General features: G+C 37.4%; 1 protein-coding gene across 4 annotated transcripts in view; it reads right to left on the bottom strand.

Annotated features, from left to right (window-relative positions):
* slc4a5b (solute carrier family 4 member 5b) overlaps positions 1 to 14684 on the bottom strand; it is a 71418-nt gene that overhangs the window by 7307 nt on the left and 49427 nt on the right. The window contains exons 18-26 of one of the 4 annotated variants that reach the window (XM_014020567.1): positions 12534 to 12725; positions 11495 to 11608; positions 9175 to 9336; positions 8332 to 8510; positions 8097 to 8169; positions 7952 to 8020; positions 6662 to 6835; positions 5813 to 5977; positions 466 to 575 (exon numbers count right to left, since the gene is read on the bottom strand). In XM_014020567.1, the coding sequence (XP_013876021.1) occupies positions 466 to 575; positions 5813 to 5977; positions 6662 to 6835; positions 7952 to 8020; positions 8097 to 8169; positions 8332 to 8510; positions 9175 to 9336; positions 11495 to 11608; positions 12534 to 12725 (1238 nt within the window). Of the gene's footprint in view, positions 1 to 465; positions 576 to 2261; positions 3178 to 5812; positions 5978 to 6661; positions 6836 to 7951; positions 8021 to 8096; positions 8170 to 8331; positions 8511 to 9174; positions 9337 to 11494; positions 11609 to 11892; positions 12007 to 12533; positions 12726 to 14684 lie in introns of those variants that run through there. The other 3 variants (XM_014020569.1, XM_014020568.1, XM_014020566.1) reach the window with 3 other exon arrangements.

The raw sequence follows: 14684 nt of genomic DNA, 5'->3' as shown, positions 1-14684 counted from the left end.
AAAGTTACTAATGATATTCTCATGGCCTCAGACAGTGGACTTGTGTCCATTCTTGTCCTGTTAGATCTCAGTGCTGCATTTGATACAATTGATCATAATATTCTATTGAAGAGGCTTGAAGTTGATATTGGGATCACAGGAGCATCTCTAAAAGGGTTTAAGTTGTATTTGATAAAATCCAGTTTATAAATGTTAAGAAATCTCCTTGCACCAGAGTTAGCTATAGAGTTCCACAGGGCTCAGTGCTTGGGCCAGTCCTCTTCACTTTATGCTTCCTTTAGGTTTTTTTTAAAACAGCATGAAATCAGTTTTTAATGTTTTATTTTCAAAGTCAAAAGTGAAATTTTAGCCACAAGCTCCAATTGCTTTAATAGCACTCCATCTGTCACATTAACAAACAGCATCAAACATTTAAACAGAACTAAAACTGACACTAAGAGGAAGAGGAATGGTAGGTGTACTCACTCAGAGGTCTGGTTTTGAGGGAAGGGGTTAACATAAATGGGGTATGATCCCGATTGAAGCTCTAATGCCTCCATGTGGACCTTGTCCTCTGTGGAAGCACAGCTGTTGGGCTAAGGGAAACAGGAAAAGGTTGGCATGCAGGTCAAAGCAGAATCCTACAGGGATATTGTTATTAGGGTAATATTGTTTTTTTTTTACCTGGACCCTCAGTTTCCATCATATTAAAAAAGTGAAATAATGAAATATGCATAAAATCCTTCTACTTGGCTGACACTGAGCAAGACTGTGATGAACAGAAAATACTAAACATTAAACATCACAATAATCTGTGTCTGATTATAAATGTATTTTCTTAGCAGAGATGGAATTTTTTTTAGTATTAGACACAGGAAAACACACCTGATCAATACGTCTTCTATACGACTGTAAAACCATCGGGTCACCTCAGTGTAGCTGCTGAATGTTAGCAAACATGGCTGTCATTCCTCATGCTGACGAATGTTTGCAAATGATGAAAACTAAATCAACAGTTCAAAACCAGTTGAAGTCTATAAGTCTTTGACAAGTGTGATAGAAGAGATGTTTGTTTCTCAGGAAAAGCTGCTTTAATGTCAAATACAACTGACCATAATCTTAGTATGTATACTGTATGTGTTGTTGCCAAAACTGTAAAAAGTCTCAGTCTCTTTTTTAAAAAAGACTAATATAGTTGAACATCAGCCTCTGCTGTCCACAGATACAGACCGAGTGCTGTACAGCTCTGTTACAGCATGACTACTGAAGTGATCGCCACTAGATTTACTTTTAATCAATTTGAAATTAATCACAGTCTTATCAAATAAAAGCCCATGAGGTATGCACACAGAAGAGCCAGTATTTTACACTCAAACTGATTTTAAACAGAAAGATTGTGCTCTTATCATTTAAAAAGAAATAAAATAGTCAGATAAAAACAGGATAATTATGTTTTTCTTATAAAAGGCTAAATAAAACAAAAATATTGGTGGTAATTTTTGACTGTAACTTTTCAAACGGCACCCCATACACAGAGCTTTAAGTTTGCTGTAATTAAACCTTTACTTATGAAACCTGGTCTTGGCTCAGGAGCTCTGGCCAATTATAGACCAATATCTAATCTCCCATTCATCTTAAACATTGCAAATCAGCTACATGAACATCTGGACAGAAATAATCTATATCAGGAGTTTCAATCAGGGTTTAGAGCTCATCATAGCACAGAAACAGCACTGGTGAAAGTTACTAATGATATTCTCATGGCCTCAGACAGTGGACTTGTGTCCATTCTNTCATTTAAAAAGAAATAAAATAGTCAGATAAAAACAGGATAATTATGTTTTTCTTATAAAAGGCCAAGTGTACTCTTTTTTATTTTTTATTTTTTGTCATGGGGAAAATAAAATATACGCTCTTTTCATTTTACTAAAATAAAACCAAAGATATGAAAACCTGTAAAAAACTAAAGTCACTCCATGAGCCAACAGCTTGTAGAGATTGTTAAAGCAGCAAAAATTTGAGGTCTGTCCCTCACAATTTTGGAGGAATTTTGGCCCACTCCTCTTTACAATGTTGCTTGAGTTCATTGAAGTTTGAGATAATTATTTACAATGTTCTTAATGTCCGGTATTTCAGTCCAGTTGAGGTCTGAAGTCTGACTGGGCCAGTAAAACACAACTGGACAGGTCACAAATCGATCACAGGGCCACATAGAGACAAACGAGACAAACAACCATTCACTCTCTTACTCACATCTAGGGACAATTTAGAGTTATCAATTAAGCTAACAGTCTGGAAACCGGAGTACCTGGAGAAAACATGCATGAAAAGAACATGCAAACTCTAACCAGAAAGGTCCTGAACTGGGATTTAGCAATCTTCTTACTGAGAGAGGCAACAGTTCTACCAGCTGTGACACTGTGCCTGTTTTTTTTAACTGTTGACGATGTTTCTACAAGCTGCTGAATCTTTGGACAAAAAGATGTTGGATGTTAAAAAATACAAAGTATTTTTAATTTGTTTTTGTGTTTAATTTAAAAAATATGATGGAATCGGCTGTATTTTTTTGCACAAACGGTTTCATTTGGGTACAATTAGAAAGCAGTCAAGAGCAGAATCTAATTTTTAAAACCTAAAATTGACAGAAGGCTGATTTTTTCTATGGCTTTAATGTGAAATTTCTTTTTTGCCATGAACCAACATAACTGTACTCAGATGAATGTACACCATCCTGTGGTAGAAAAAAAACTTTTTAAAAAGGTGAATTGTTACTGAACAACTTACTGATCCCACAGATTAATAAATCTAATCAGCTATAAAAAAACATAATAAACTTTATACTGTAACTTATTATAAATATCAATTTGTGAATGAAATGGTAAACTCCACTTTAATGACTTTTCATTGGTGATTGCTTTGCACCAAAAACATCAACTCTCAGTGTTTTGACTACTGAAGTTTGCAGAAACTTGAAGCACATTGATGTGTTTGTGGTCAGATGCGAGATCTTTATTGATGGAACAAAAACACAGAGTACAACCAGCCTCCTCAGAACTGAACCCAGGTCAGAATGGGAACAACAAAAAAAAAGCCACAGAAAAGCCAAAGGAATCTCAGGAGAGGAGGATAAACATGGATAATAAAGGCAGACAGACAAGAAGATTGTAGTAAGTGTTATACAGTGCCTTTTCAGCAACACTGTTGGACAAAGAGGAGAAACATCCAGTATTAGAGAAAACCAAACAACACAAACACAACAGATGGAGTGACACACATAACACACATAAACACAGAAAATCTTAAGAAAAGAACTGGGTACCACCAGTGGTGGGCACAGTTCCCCTAAAGCACTAAAGCACTAATAGGGGAACTAATTTCCTGATTAGTGCTTTAGGGCTTTAGCTAATATTAAAATTTGTTAGTGGATTAGCACTTGCTAAATTTATATGCTAAATTTAGAAGCACTAATTGAGGACTATAAATGTTTTGATCAACGTTATTGTTAACAGCTGAAGGTGAAAGCTGTCAGTCATTTTATAAATTCATATGTATCATTTATCCACAAGGTGACAGCATATGAACCCAAATACGGCTGTGGAATGTCAGTGATAAGTCTTAAGAGAGCAACATGGCAACATGTGTCTTATATGAATGTTCATGGGTTGACTGGGTTATTTTAGTGCTTTAGAATTAGCTTTTGTTAAAACCTTCAGTGCATTAGTGCTTTAGAATTAGGGGACCTAAATATTTAAGTTAGTGTTTTAGGGCTTGTGGAACTAATTTTTAGATTAGTGCTGCCCACCACTGGGTACCGCTTTACAATAAGGCTCCCCATATAGATGGCTTATAAATAGTTTACAGATAAGTTATTAATTCATCTGTAAACACTTCATAAATCAATATATGTTTTCATGCATTAACTAAGGATGACAAAGAGACAAAACTGTCCAGTTTCCTGCCAAATAGTGAGCCAAATCTGTTCTTGTATATAATACATCTAAAAGGTGCTTATTAAACATTTCAGACTAGGTTGCACTGTATTTCAGCATTATGCATCCACAATTATCAAATGGACACTTATTGTTAAGTGTAAGACAGTAGGTATACTGTTTATTAATGACTAATAAACATATATAAATGTCAAGAAACCAGACAGTTTTGTCTTATTCTTGTCCTTAATGCACAATAAACAATTATTAATGATTTATAAAGTGTTTACAGATGAATTGCTAACCTATCTATAAACAGAGTGGCACAAAAGCAGTGCGCAGGTATGCATGCACGGTCTAAAAAGGAAAAAGCACACCAGATGTAACGTCATAAAGCTCACTTGCGTACCTAAGATTGTACCTGATTGTCTGTCAAACTAATGGTGCAGGGCTCTAGAGTGCGAACAGTTTGGTCGCAAATGCGACCTGATTTCTTTTTTTTTAAAAAAAAAAGAATCCAGCGGCACTGGTATGAATGGATCGTTGTTCGGTGCGCCACAGCGGGACCCTGATATAAGGATTAAACGGACACTGCCTTCAACTAATCAGACGAAGTCCAGTGCCGTTTTGTCCAATCAGAGCAGAGCAGGGCAGGACATTCAGTGAGAGAAAGTTTGGTTGAAGCAGCGGCCCGGCTCGACTCAAGCTGCTGCAGCAATCAATCCTGGCTTCTCCTCTCCTCCTGCACTTTGCTCCTGAACTACCAGAGACTTTGGTCAGTAAAACCTAACTTTATATTAAATATATGTTCAGAATGTTGTTACTGAACAGATCTGTCCAACTCTGTGTGAGTGACTGAACTCTCCTCCTGAGAGACTGCTGTATGAGCGCGTCGCTGCGCGCGCAGGCTGTCTGAGAGATTCACTGAGTTCTTCTAATTAAACCACATTAACTAACAGAACATTTGTTTGCTCCATATTAAAAGCAAAGATGACTCTCTGTTTAACACCCCATCAAAAAATTATTTTAATAAATAAAAACAACTTGCCATGTTCTCTAGGTGGATTTTAAATGTTATTTTAATTTATCATAAAGATCCACAAATTTCATTCACAATTTTATCAATAAACAAGGTTCTTGATTTGCTAAACTTGTTTATATTTAGGACCATACTGTGACACAGCTTTTCTGGGATAAATGTAATTTATTAAATGATCAAATATAAAGAATAAATGATTACATGAGCTGAAACCATCTAAATAATACAATATTTTTTTAATAAAATAGTCTTTTAAAAAAGAAATCAGTCTAACAAATAAAACATTTGTATGTTTTAAGTTATTTTGCTCTGTGCGAAAGACAGATATTTGCTGCTTGGTCTGGAGAGTGTGGAAAGCTGGTTTAACCAAGGCTGAAGATGCAGAAGGTCAAACTACAGGAGYTGTCCATCTGAGGGACATGTTAGTCTAAAAGACATTTAACCATGAAATGTTCAGTTTGTGATGTTTATATGACATACACCCAGCCCCTTGGACACTTAGGTAGTTTACAAAATTTTTGCAGAGTAAAAGAATAAAATAAAAACTTGTTGGACTGATTTGGCATGATGTCCTGAGACGTTGCAGCTGATAGGAGTCATAAAACAGAACAGGGGGACGTTAGATGCTCTGACACCATAAATGTGTTAAATGAATGAAGGAAAATATGAGCACCAAGCAACAACCCTAGGTTCTCCCCTGAGAACCAGACCAAACATTTTATGTGTAACCCTGATTATAAACTATTTTAAGCTATCTATGAGGAGCCTTACTGTAAAGTGGTACCAAAAATTGTGACTTCGGAAATGACATTATGACTTTATTATGAAGTGCTTAGCAAACAGAAATGTATGCACATTTTTTTACCTCCTCGTCGCTCTCTGGCTCAACGGCTTTCTTCTCTTTCTTCCTCTTCTTCTCATCCTCTTTCTTCTTTTTGTCTTTATCAGGCAGGAGGTCATCCAGCCATGCCAGGTCATGTTGAGAAAACATCAGATCCAGTAGTTTTCGTACAAACATCAGACCCAGAATCTACACAAAGTGACAGAGGCAAAGGAAAATTTAAAATAAGGCACTGCTTCTGAGTCTGAAAGGCTTCCACACTGTAAAATCATTCCAAATCTCTTCTAACACCTAACCTGATGACCCTGATACACATCGTACTCAGATCACTGACATTTTGAAAGTTTAGAGTTGCATTTGATGGTGGAAACTTTACACTGGACCTCAAGTAACGTGGATTCTGTGCCTCGCCTCGCCTCGCCTCGCCTTGCCTCTTCTCTCCTCTCCTCTCCTCTCCTCTCCTCTCCTCTCCTCTCCTCTCAGTCATTGTCTTCCCCATGAATGTGTAGCCTACAGACTGAGAGAGTGTTTAAAGGCCTTTGCAGGTGTTTTGAGTTAATTAGCTGATTAGAGTGTGGCACCAGGTGTCTTCAACAATGAACCTTTTCACAATATTCTAATTTTCTGAGATACTGAATTTAGGTTTTTCATTAGTTTTCAGTTATAATCATCAAAATTAAAAGAAATAAACATTTGAAATATATCAGTCTGTGTGTAATGAATGAATATAATGTACAAGTTTCACTTTTTGAATAGAATTACTGAAATAAATCAACTTTTTCATGATATTCTAATTTTATGACCAGCACCTGTAAGAACCCAAAGAGAACAGGACACACACTAACACACACTAACACACACTAACCCACCCACCATGACTGGGAAGATGATGGCCAGGAATGTGGACTTGAGGATCCAGAGAACAGCCAGACAGGTGATCTGGACAAGAGTGAAGAGGTGGACACGTCTAAGGGGGACGTGGCGCAGGAAAGAGAAGTCTGGCTGGTGTTTGGGCGGCATCAGAAACAACTTGATCCGCTCCCAGAACTGGAGCACAAAGACAGAAAATATATATATTATCAAGGGTTATTTTCTAAATATTTAGCACTCTTCTCTTTCTGATCATATTTGCCAGGTAAGTGGCACATTCCTGCATTTCTTTATATTTTAAGTCAGTAAGTGGCACATTCCTGCATTTCTTTATATTTTAAGTCAGTTTTGAGTACCTTGTTATAATTAAAAATATTAACAAAAGTACTTTAGGTTCTAAATCAATTAAATTCAACTTTTAAGTTTTTGACAGTGATGCCAGGAGTTGGAAGGTGAGCAGCAGAGTCCCCGTGCAGAAACAAAATATGCTCTTGGTGACTTATTTAAATAGTTTGTTTTATTTCTTGTAACTTTCAAATGAGAAACAGTTTTTTTATGTTGACACAGTTTGTTTGAAGAGTGTTTTTTTATTAATTCTAATTCATCAGGTACTAAAAAGCATGAACACATAACCCCGGTCCTGGCTCCTCTCCATTGGCTACCGGTTCACCTGAGAATTGATTTTAAGATTTTATTGATGACTTTTAAAGTTTTTAACGGTCTGGCCCCGTCATATTTACTGTATGTGATCTTCTTAACATCTACACTCCAGTCTGAGCACTCAGGTCTACCAACCAGTTCCTGTTAGATGTCCCTAGATCCAAAATGAAATCTAAAGGTGATCGGGCTTTTGCAATAGCTGCTCCAAAGCTGTGGAACAGTTTACCTCTTAATATTCGGTCAGCAGAGACTGTTGAGGCTTTTAAATCTTTGCTGAAGACCCATTTATTTTCTTTGGCTTATGTTTAAAATTTGTAGGTTCAGTTGGAGCTTTTTCATATATTGTTTCTGTATTTGCTTCTATTATTTGTTTGTTTTTTTGATGTCTTGACTGAACTGTGAAGCACTTTGGTCAGCTTTTGTTGTTAATGTGCTGTGCAATTAAATTTGACTTTGACATTGACATCCCTTTTTAAATTAAAGTACTTTAAATATTTCAGAATTTATTTTTAGTCTTTAACTTTTCTTTACATGTCCACTGTTACACAACCTTTATAAATGTATTTTGTTTAAACCTTAAAAAGAAATATTACCTTTACATTGGAAACAAGTGTTAAAAGTTGGTTTTTGTACCTGGATGCCGCTCAGTGACGCTACTCCCATGTAGAGGAACACTCCATAAAGGACCGGCATGGGGATGTACTGAGTTAAACACAACAGCAGTTAAAGGGTGAATGTAAAAGAAAAACAACAGGTTGTGTCAAATCTGCAGACTAACCTGAAGGATGGGAGCAAGGAACACCGAGAGTCCGGTCAGAACAAACACCAGAATCCCGGTTAGTCGCTGTTCTCTACAAACAACATACTATAGTTGAGATTTGACCCAGAAAAGAACCAGAGGAGCTTTTTTAATTTAAACTGAATGCCAGCTCATGGGTTTTTCCCCCCTTTTCCTTAACTTGATTGAGAGTAAAAGGAATTAAATAAGAAATAAATGAAATGTCTGGCTCTACCTGACTCCAAGAAACTGTGGCTGTTCTCCAGGAGCGCTGCACTCGCTCTCCATCTTCAGAGAATCGATGTGAGCGATGGAAATGACAGTGGCAGCGACGTACCAGGGCAGACCCATGAACGAGCACAGAGCCATCAGGATACCCACCCAGAACAAGTCCAGGTGGTAACCACAGCCTTTCTGCAGGTGCAGACAACCACAAGAAGTAAAAATGTTTAAATTTTTAACTCCATACTCAACAATCAGTTCAGCTCTTAGTGTTGAAAAACTTTTGAATAAATTGTGGCATATTTAGATTCTGTCATATACAGACACTCGTTTTAAAGAGTTCAGATGAAAAACAAGCTAATATAGCTTATAGGTTAACTCTATCATTAGAAACTTTATGTCAGTCAGTGGAATTAAAATTGTTTAGACTGCATTCAAGCCTCCGTGTGTCAGTCATGACACAAAAATTAGTTTTTTCTCCTTTTTTTTCTCGGTTTGCAGCGACTTATATCTGGTTTTCCCGTGGCGCGTTACATATGTATTTTTCAAAAATGAAACATCGGCATATAGGTTTTGGGGGAAAATACACTCATGGGACAGTCCAGAAAGAACATAGTTTGCCAAAAGATGCCACTCAGAGACTCTAACTAGACGTGGGGTTGTCCGTTCTGACCTGTGTCCACCTTAATAAACCTTCATGCTTGCTGTCAACTTTTCGGCTCTTTTTACTTGTTGAAAAAATGGCATTTTTAAGAGGTTTTTGCCTCTACAATGTGTTTGTTAATAAAACCAATCGTTTAGAAATGAACTACAACTAAACTATTTCATCATCTTTTATTTGTTGTTGTTTTCAGACCTTAAGTTTGTTTTCCTTGCGATTGACGATAACGGCACTGATCTGCTGATCCATGAAGATGAGGATGGTGACGAGGAGAGCAGGAACGAAGCTGGCCAGATACCACCACCAGGGGTTCTTACCAAACGGAAGAACAATCCAACCACGGTCAGGACGTGTTGGCTGCATCACACAGTAATAAAACATAAATCAAAGGAGTAAGAGATGTATAAATGTAGTTTATATTAGCACAGCTGGAAGTTTAGCAGTGGTGGAACACACAAATACACATTGTACATTTTACTTTATATACGGTATATTGTTTATTTTGGTATAGTGTCTTAAAATATGTTACAGATTTGCTAAAGTTAATGATATCAAGCAACTATTGTCAAATTCTTGACTTTTGGTCCTGTCACTTGGGAGCCTCTGATCCCTGAGCTCACCTTTCTGGGACAGGTACTTGGTTTTTAAAACACCTTCCTTCTCCCAGAGGTTTTGAACACCAGATCACAGCCTCCGACTCAAACTCCACATCCTTGACTCCAACCACAACTACTGTTACTGCAGTGAGGTCTTCATCTCACAGATTACAGAATCCCAGCGATGAGGTTTGGAGAACTTTACAAAACTGTGCCAGGTTATGGAAATGGGTACGAAATGTGCTAATATTTCAAAGTCACCAACTAACTGCTGCTCAGGCAAAATATGACAAAAGGATTTATCCTTAAAAAACATTTCTAAAGACAAGCAAGATTAACATCGGGGTGACAGTTTCAAACAGCACTAAACAGCAAAAATATCAGTGTTAATTTAACACCCACAGTGTTAATTTCAACACCAACAAAGTGTCTATATGTGTCCACACTCGCTGGTGTTAAAATAACATTTGTGAAAGTATTAAATTTTAACACCAATTTTTTTTATTTAACACCAACCAGTGTTTAATATTTAACAATACTGAGTGTCACATCAACATAAAAATAGTGTTAGTGTTAAAATATAGTGTTAAAAGTAACACTATCCAGTGTTTAATAATCAACAATACTGTGGGTGACATTAACATTTCAACAGTGTTAAAATAMAGTATTAAAAGTAACACCAGTTTATTATTATTAACAAAGGAAATCATGGTGTTAAAAGGTTAACAGACACCACAAGGTGTCAATACTCCGTATTTTTGAGAGTAATGGAGCCACCCTTCACACACCAGAAAGTACCTCTCACTCTAATTTTATGTTATTTTGGCCAATAACGTAAACTTAAAGTTGAACAACTTGATCAAACTGAACAAGAAAACTAACCAGAACAACTAATTTTTACTCGCATGGATGTCTTTAATGGTCATAAACATGCAAAAACATCATTTCTGTAAGATTTCTTAGCAAGGAATGCTGGGTAAATACTGGTCTGTCTGACGTGAGGTGGAAGAGGGCGGGGCTTTTCAGAATACTGCTTTTAACACTGCATGGTGTTATATAACAACACTGTTAAGTGTTATATAAGACTTAACAGTGGGCGGAGCTTATTTAACAATGTCCAGTGTTGCGACAACACTGAAGAAATCAACACTGTAAATTAACACCAACACTGGGTGTCAGTTTACTCAGAAAGTGTTAAAATAACACTAGGTGGTGTTAAATCAACACCCAAAAGTTTAACACTGAAATTTTAACACTCCTGTTTTTGCTGTGATAGGGATCACATTAATAGTATCCCAACAATTAAATATGGTGATGTCATTATGTAAGGATTTTTTTATTATTATTATTTATTTTGCAGTAGGGATGGGAGGTGGTCAGGACAGGAGAAAAGAGGAATGAGGATTGATTCTGAACAAAAGTTTTTCTTTCACTGAGTGTCACAGGTTGTTATAGTGGAAATCTGATGTTGCCAATAAACACACAAACCTGTTCATATTAAGTCATCCAAATTTGAATAGTCTGTTCCTGAACATTGCAGAACATCTCTGCAAATACCTAGAAACACCTGTTTATTGATATTTCCAATCCAGGTTGAATGACTTTTGAACCAAGAAGACATCCATCATCTTCCACAGAAAAAGTAACTCAAGCTTGTCTGAACATTAACTATACAACATAAAAGGACTTTTATAAAGCTAAAACTCAGTTTTGCTTTTTTGCAGTAAAGAACTGTAAAACTATGACAAGTTAAAAAACGTGTTTTTGGACAACAGTAAAAAAAACTGTTAACATTTGCAGTATTTTGGTCATTCTTCAATATTACCACCACTGCAAGCATGCACTTACAGTAAAATACCATACACTATGTGGTAAATAAAGACATATTTTTGTGCATAATTTAGTGAGAAATCAAATACCTTGAATTCTGTTGGAACGATTAGTTTAGGTGTGTCTAAACCCATCAATAAATCCAGACCCACAAAGGCCAGGATTGACATGAAGATGGCAAAATCACTGATTAGCTTCCTCATCTCCAGGTTCAACAATAAACATACACACACAGCGAGGCGAAAAGACCACAAACACAGATGATAATGTGGTATGACAGAAAGAGAGAAAGGTGTGTAAAAGAAGAAAAACAGGACAAAGAAAAAGAGAAAAGAGAAAATACACAGATAAATCTACATTCAATTAAAAAAAACAAATGATTGTTTGTAAATGTGCAAAAAACTGATGATTTAGGGAAAAAGCTTCAATCAGCAGTGAGACAAAAACGAGGGTCTGTGAAATACGAGCTGCTTGGGGAACAGAGGACCTTTATCTCGGTGGGCACGTGCAGCTTGGGGGTGTCAAGTTGGAGAAGGCAGTCGAAACCACAGAAGACCAGGATAGAGATGATGATGGCAAAATCACTGATTAGGATGCGGGACTAAAGTGGATGCAGGAAAACAAACATGGCAGACATCATGCTGGAGTGTGAACAAACAAACAAACAAAACAATAACTGGGATCTAGTTTGGATAAGAAGAGCAAAACTCTGAATTTTATTTTCTTACTTTAAAGGTAAAAAGCTGGTGATTATTTTATATTTTAAATCACTTAAATATTTGAAGATTTTGGAAGCATGCTTTTCTTTTGGTTTTAGGAAACCTGAATATGTTTGTAAAAGAGTGCAAGACAAAGCACTGGCATGTTGGCCAATTTCACATTCTGAATATCATGACAGCATCAAATACGTGCAAATTTCTGTTCTACAAAAACAACACTCTGTTATTTACTACCAGCTTTGTTCTTTAGATGTCAACTTAAATGTTTTGCCAGACATCTTTGAATTACACAATGTGAGCTTTTTACATGCAGGATGTTTTATTTTATTTTATTATTTTTTTGTAGAAGGGCCTCCACTTGCTTTGGGAAAAATCATCTAATAGTCATGACAAAGGTAAAACCACTTACCTTTGTCGGGAAGTAGCGGCTGAACTTGAACTTCTTGAGAGAAATAGTCATGGAGTAGGTGCCAAAGAAGAGAATGAAGGACATGAGGGCCAGGTCGGGGACATACTTACACGCGTTCCCCACCAGAGAACCACCATATTTCACACACTCTTTCTTACTCAGCTGACTCCAGTCCAGGTCTGTCAAATTAAACTAGAAGCACAAAGTGGGACAAAACAGATATTGGGGGTGGGGGAGGCAGAGAGTGTGGGTAGTGGGGGTGAGGTAGGAAACCGAAGCGAGAAAGAGAGAGAAAAGACAAGCGATAACAAAAGAAAAAACAATACAGAACCAATAGCAGAACTCACAGTTATAGGAGCCACTTCTGATTTTTTTTCCAACAAGGAACAAGAGAAAAAAAATAATCCAGTCCTTACCAGGCCGTCAAGTTCATTACAAGCTCAGATAAAATATTCGCCAGTAATGGGTGTGGGACAACATTAAGTCCACCAAATGATTCAACATCTTGTAGAACAACTTTTAAATTAACTTACCGTATTTATTCGTGTATAATACGATCTCATGTATAATACGACCCCCCCCCTTTTAGCTTAAAAAGCATAAAAATTTAATCCTCAAACTACTTCCAATTTCATACAGACTTCAAGATTTTTCAGCCTTTGCAGTCTTTATACATATCAGTAAAATGATCATTGGACTGTTCATTTTATTTTTAACAACATATGTACTAAAAGGTATTTTGACAACAAATATATATCAGCTGTGGCAGCATCATATGAATTCTGGCATTTTTCACATAGTCCACCAGGAGGCGCCAACACAAAAGTCAGAGACTTCACATGAGATTTGGGGCATCTTGTGGGGGAAAAGCAGATTACTTCCTACTCGCGAGCCACTCTGGTGGGGAAACTATGGCCATTTCCCAATCAGTGAATACTAGGAATGCGCGATATAAACGATATACGGTAGAAACAATATAAATTTGTCCTATGATAGAGATCTGTAGTCTACCGGCCAACCGCGCAGTTCTTTTTGATGATGTAACCAGCTGGAGTCAAAACAGAGGAAGCGGGAAGCAGCGTGGCTGAGAGTGCAAATGAAGGCGACGGGGGGCATTACTTATCCGGACCTGGTTCGGGTGTGTGAAAATGAACGACAAACTGTTTACATGTTTACATGACAGCGCATCCTCCGGTCGGACCAACCACACTACCAGTTACGGGAGGAGCGTGCGCCGCGGCACATGATGCAGCGAGGCGACTGTCAGTGCAGGTGAATTACTGCTCCAGGACGCACAAAAGCTTGCTGAGTCTGGACCTTGTTTCTCCTGCAGTCATAGCGCGATGCCGCACAGCCGAATGCGCGCGCACTCGCGCGGTCCAAAGCGCGACTATAAAACTCAGCCTTTACTGTCTCCTACAGCGGAGAAGCACTGTGGGAAAGGCTGACAGTCAAACATTTGGTGCTGCACCTGCTGATCAAGTCTGCACTGGATGTAGACTCGCTGTGGAGGGCTTAATAAGCCACTTGCTCTCGGACCTAACTGGTTTGAGATGTGACTTAATATGGCCAACCCTCCGCGGGAACACGCAAACTGAGTGAGTAGGGAGTAGGGCAAGTATGTAGCCACCGATTGGCCTTTTTTCAGGGATACAAACTTTTTCAAAACACCGGTAGACGGCAGCCATTACAGACATGCATGTTTGTTGTTGTTCCAGGAACGGCTCGGTCACATGCTAATGTCATTAGTTCGTTATCATTACTAAGGTGCAGGACTACTTTTTTACCTCTTGTTTTCACATCATGTTGCCTGCCTGGATCTGTTATTATCTCGCTCTGAAGCACGGAGGAGTGTCAGAGGTAAGCTCATTTCAACTGCTTTTTACACCGTGGTCTCATTTCCGGACTCAGGCATTTTGTGAATGAAGCCGATATTTCAGTTAAAATACATAACTAAAAATATTTATCCAAGTATAATACTACCCCCCAACTTCATGAATGATTTTATGGATTTAATTTTACGTATTATATTTGAATAAATACGGTAGATTTTTCAGAAAGAAAAATATGTTTGATGACATTCACTGCAATCCTGTTAATTAGCTTTACTTTTAGACTCATTCTAACTCTGTTTGATTTATGAAGTTTAAT

Source organism: Austrofundulus limnaeus, unplaced genomic scaffold (genome assembly GCF_001266775.1).
Source record: "Austrofundulus limnaeus strain Quisiro unplaced genomic scaffold, Austrofundulus_limnaeus-1.0 Scaffold258, whole genome shotgun sequence".
NCBI classification, from domain to species: Eukaryota; Metazoa; Chordata; class Actinopteri; order Cyprinodontiformes; family Rivulidae; genus Austrofundulus; species Austrofundulus limnaeus.
This window is presented reverse-complemented; position numbering and strand designations above follow the sequence as displayed.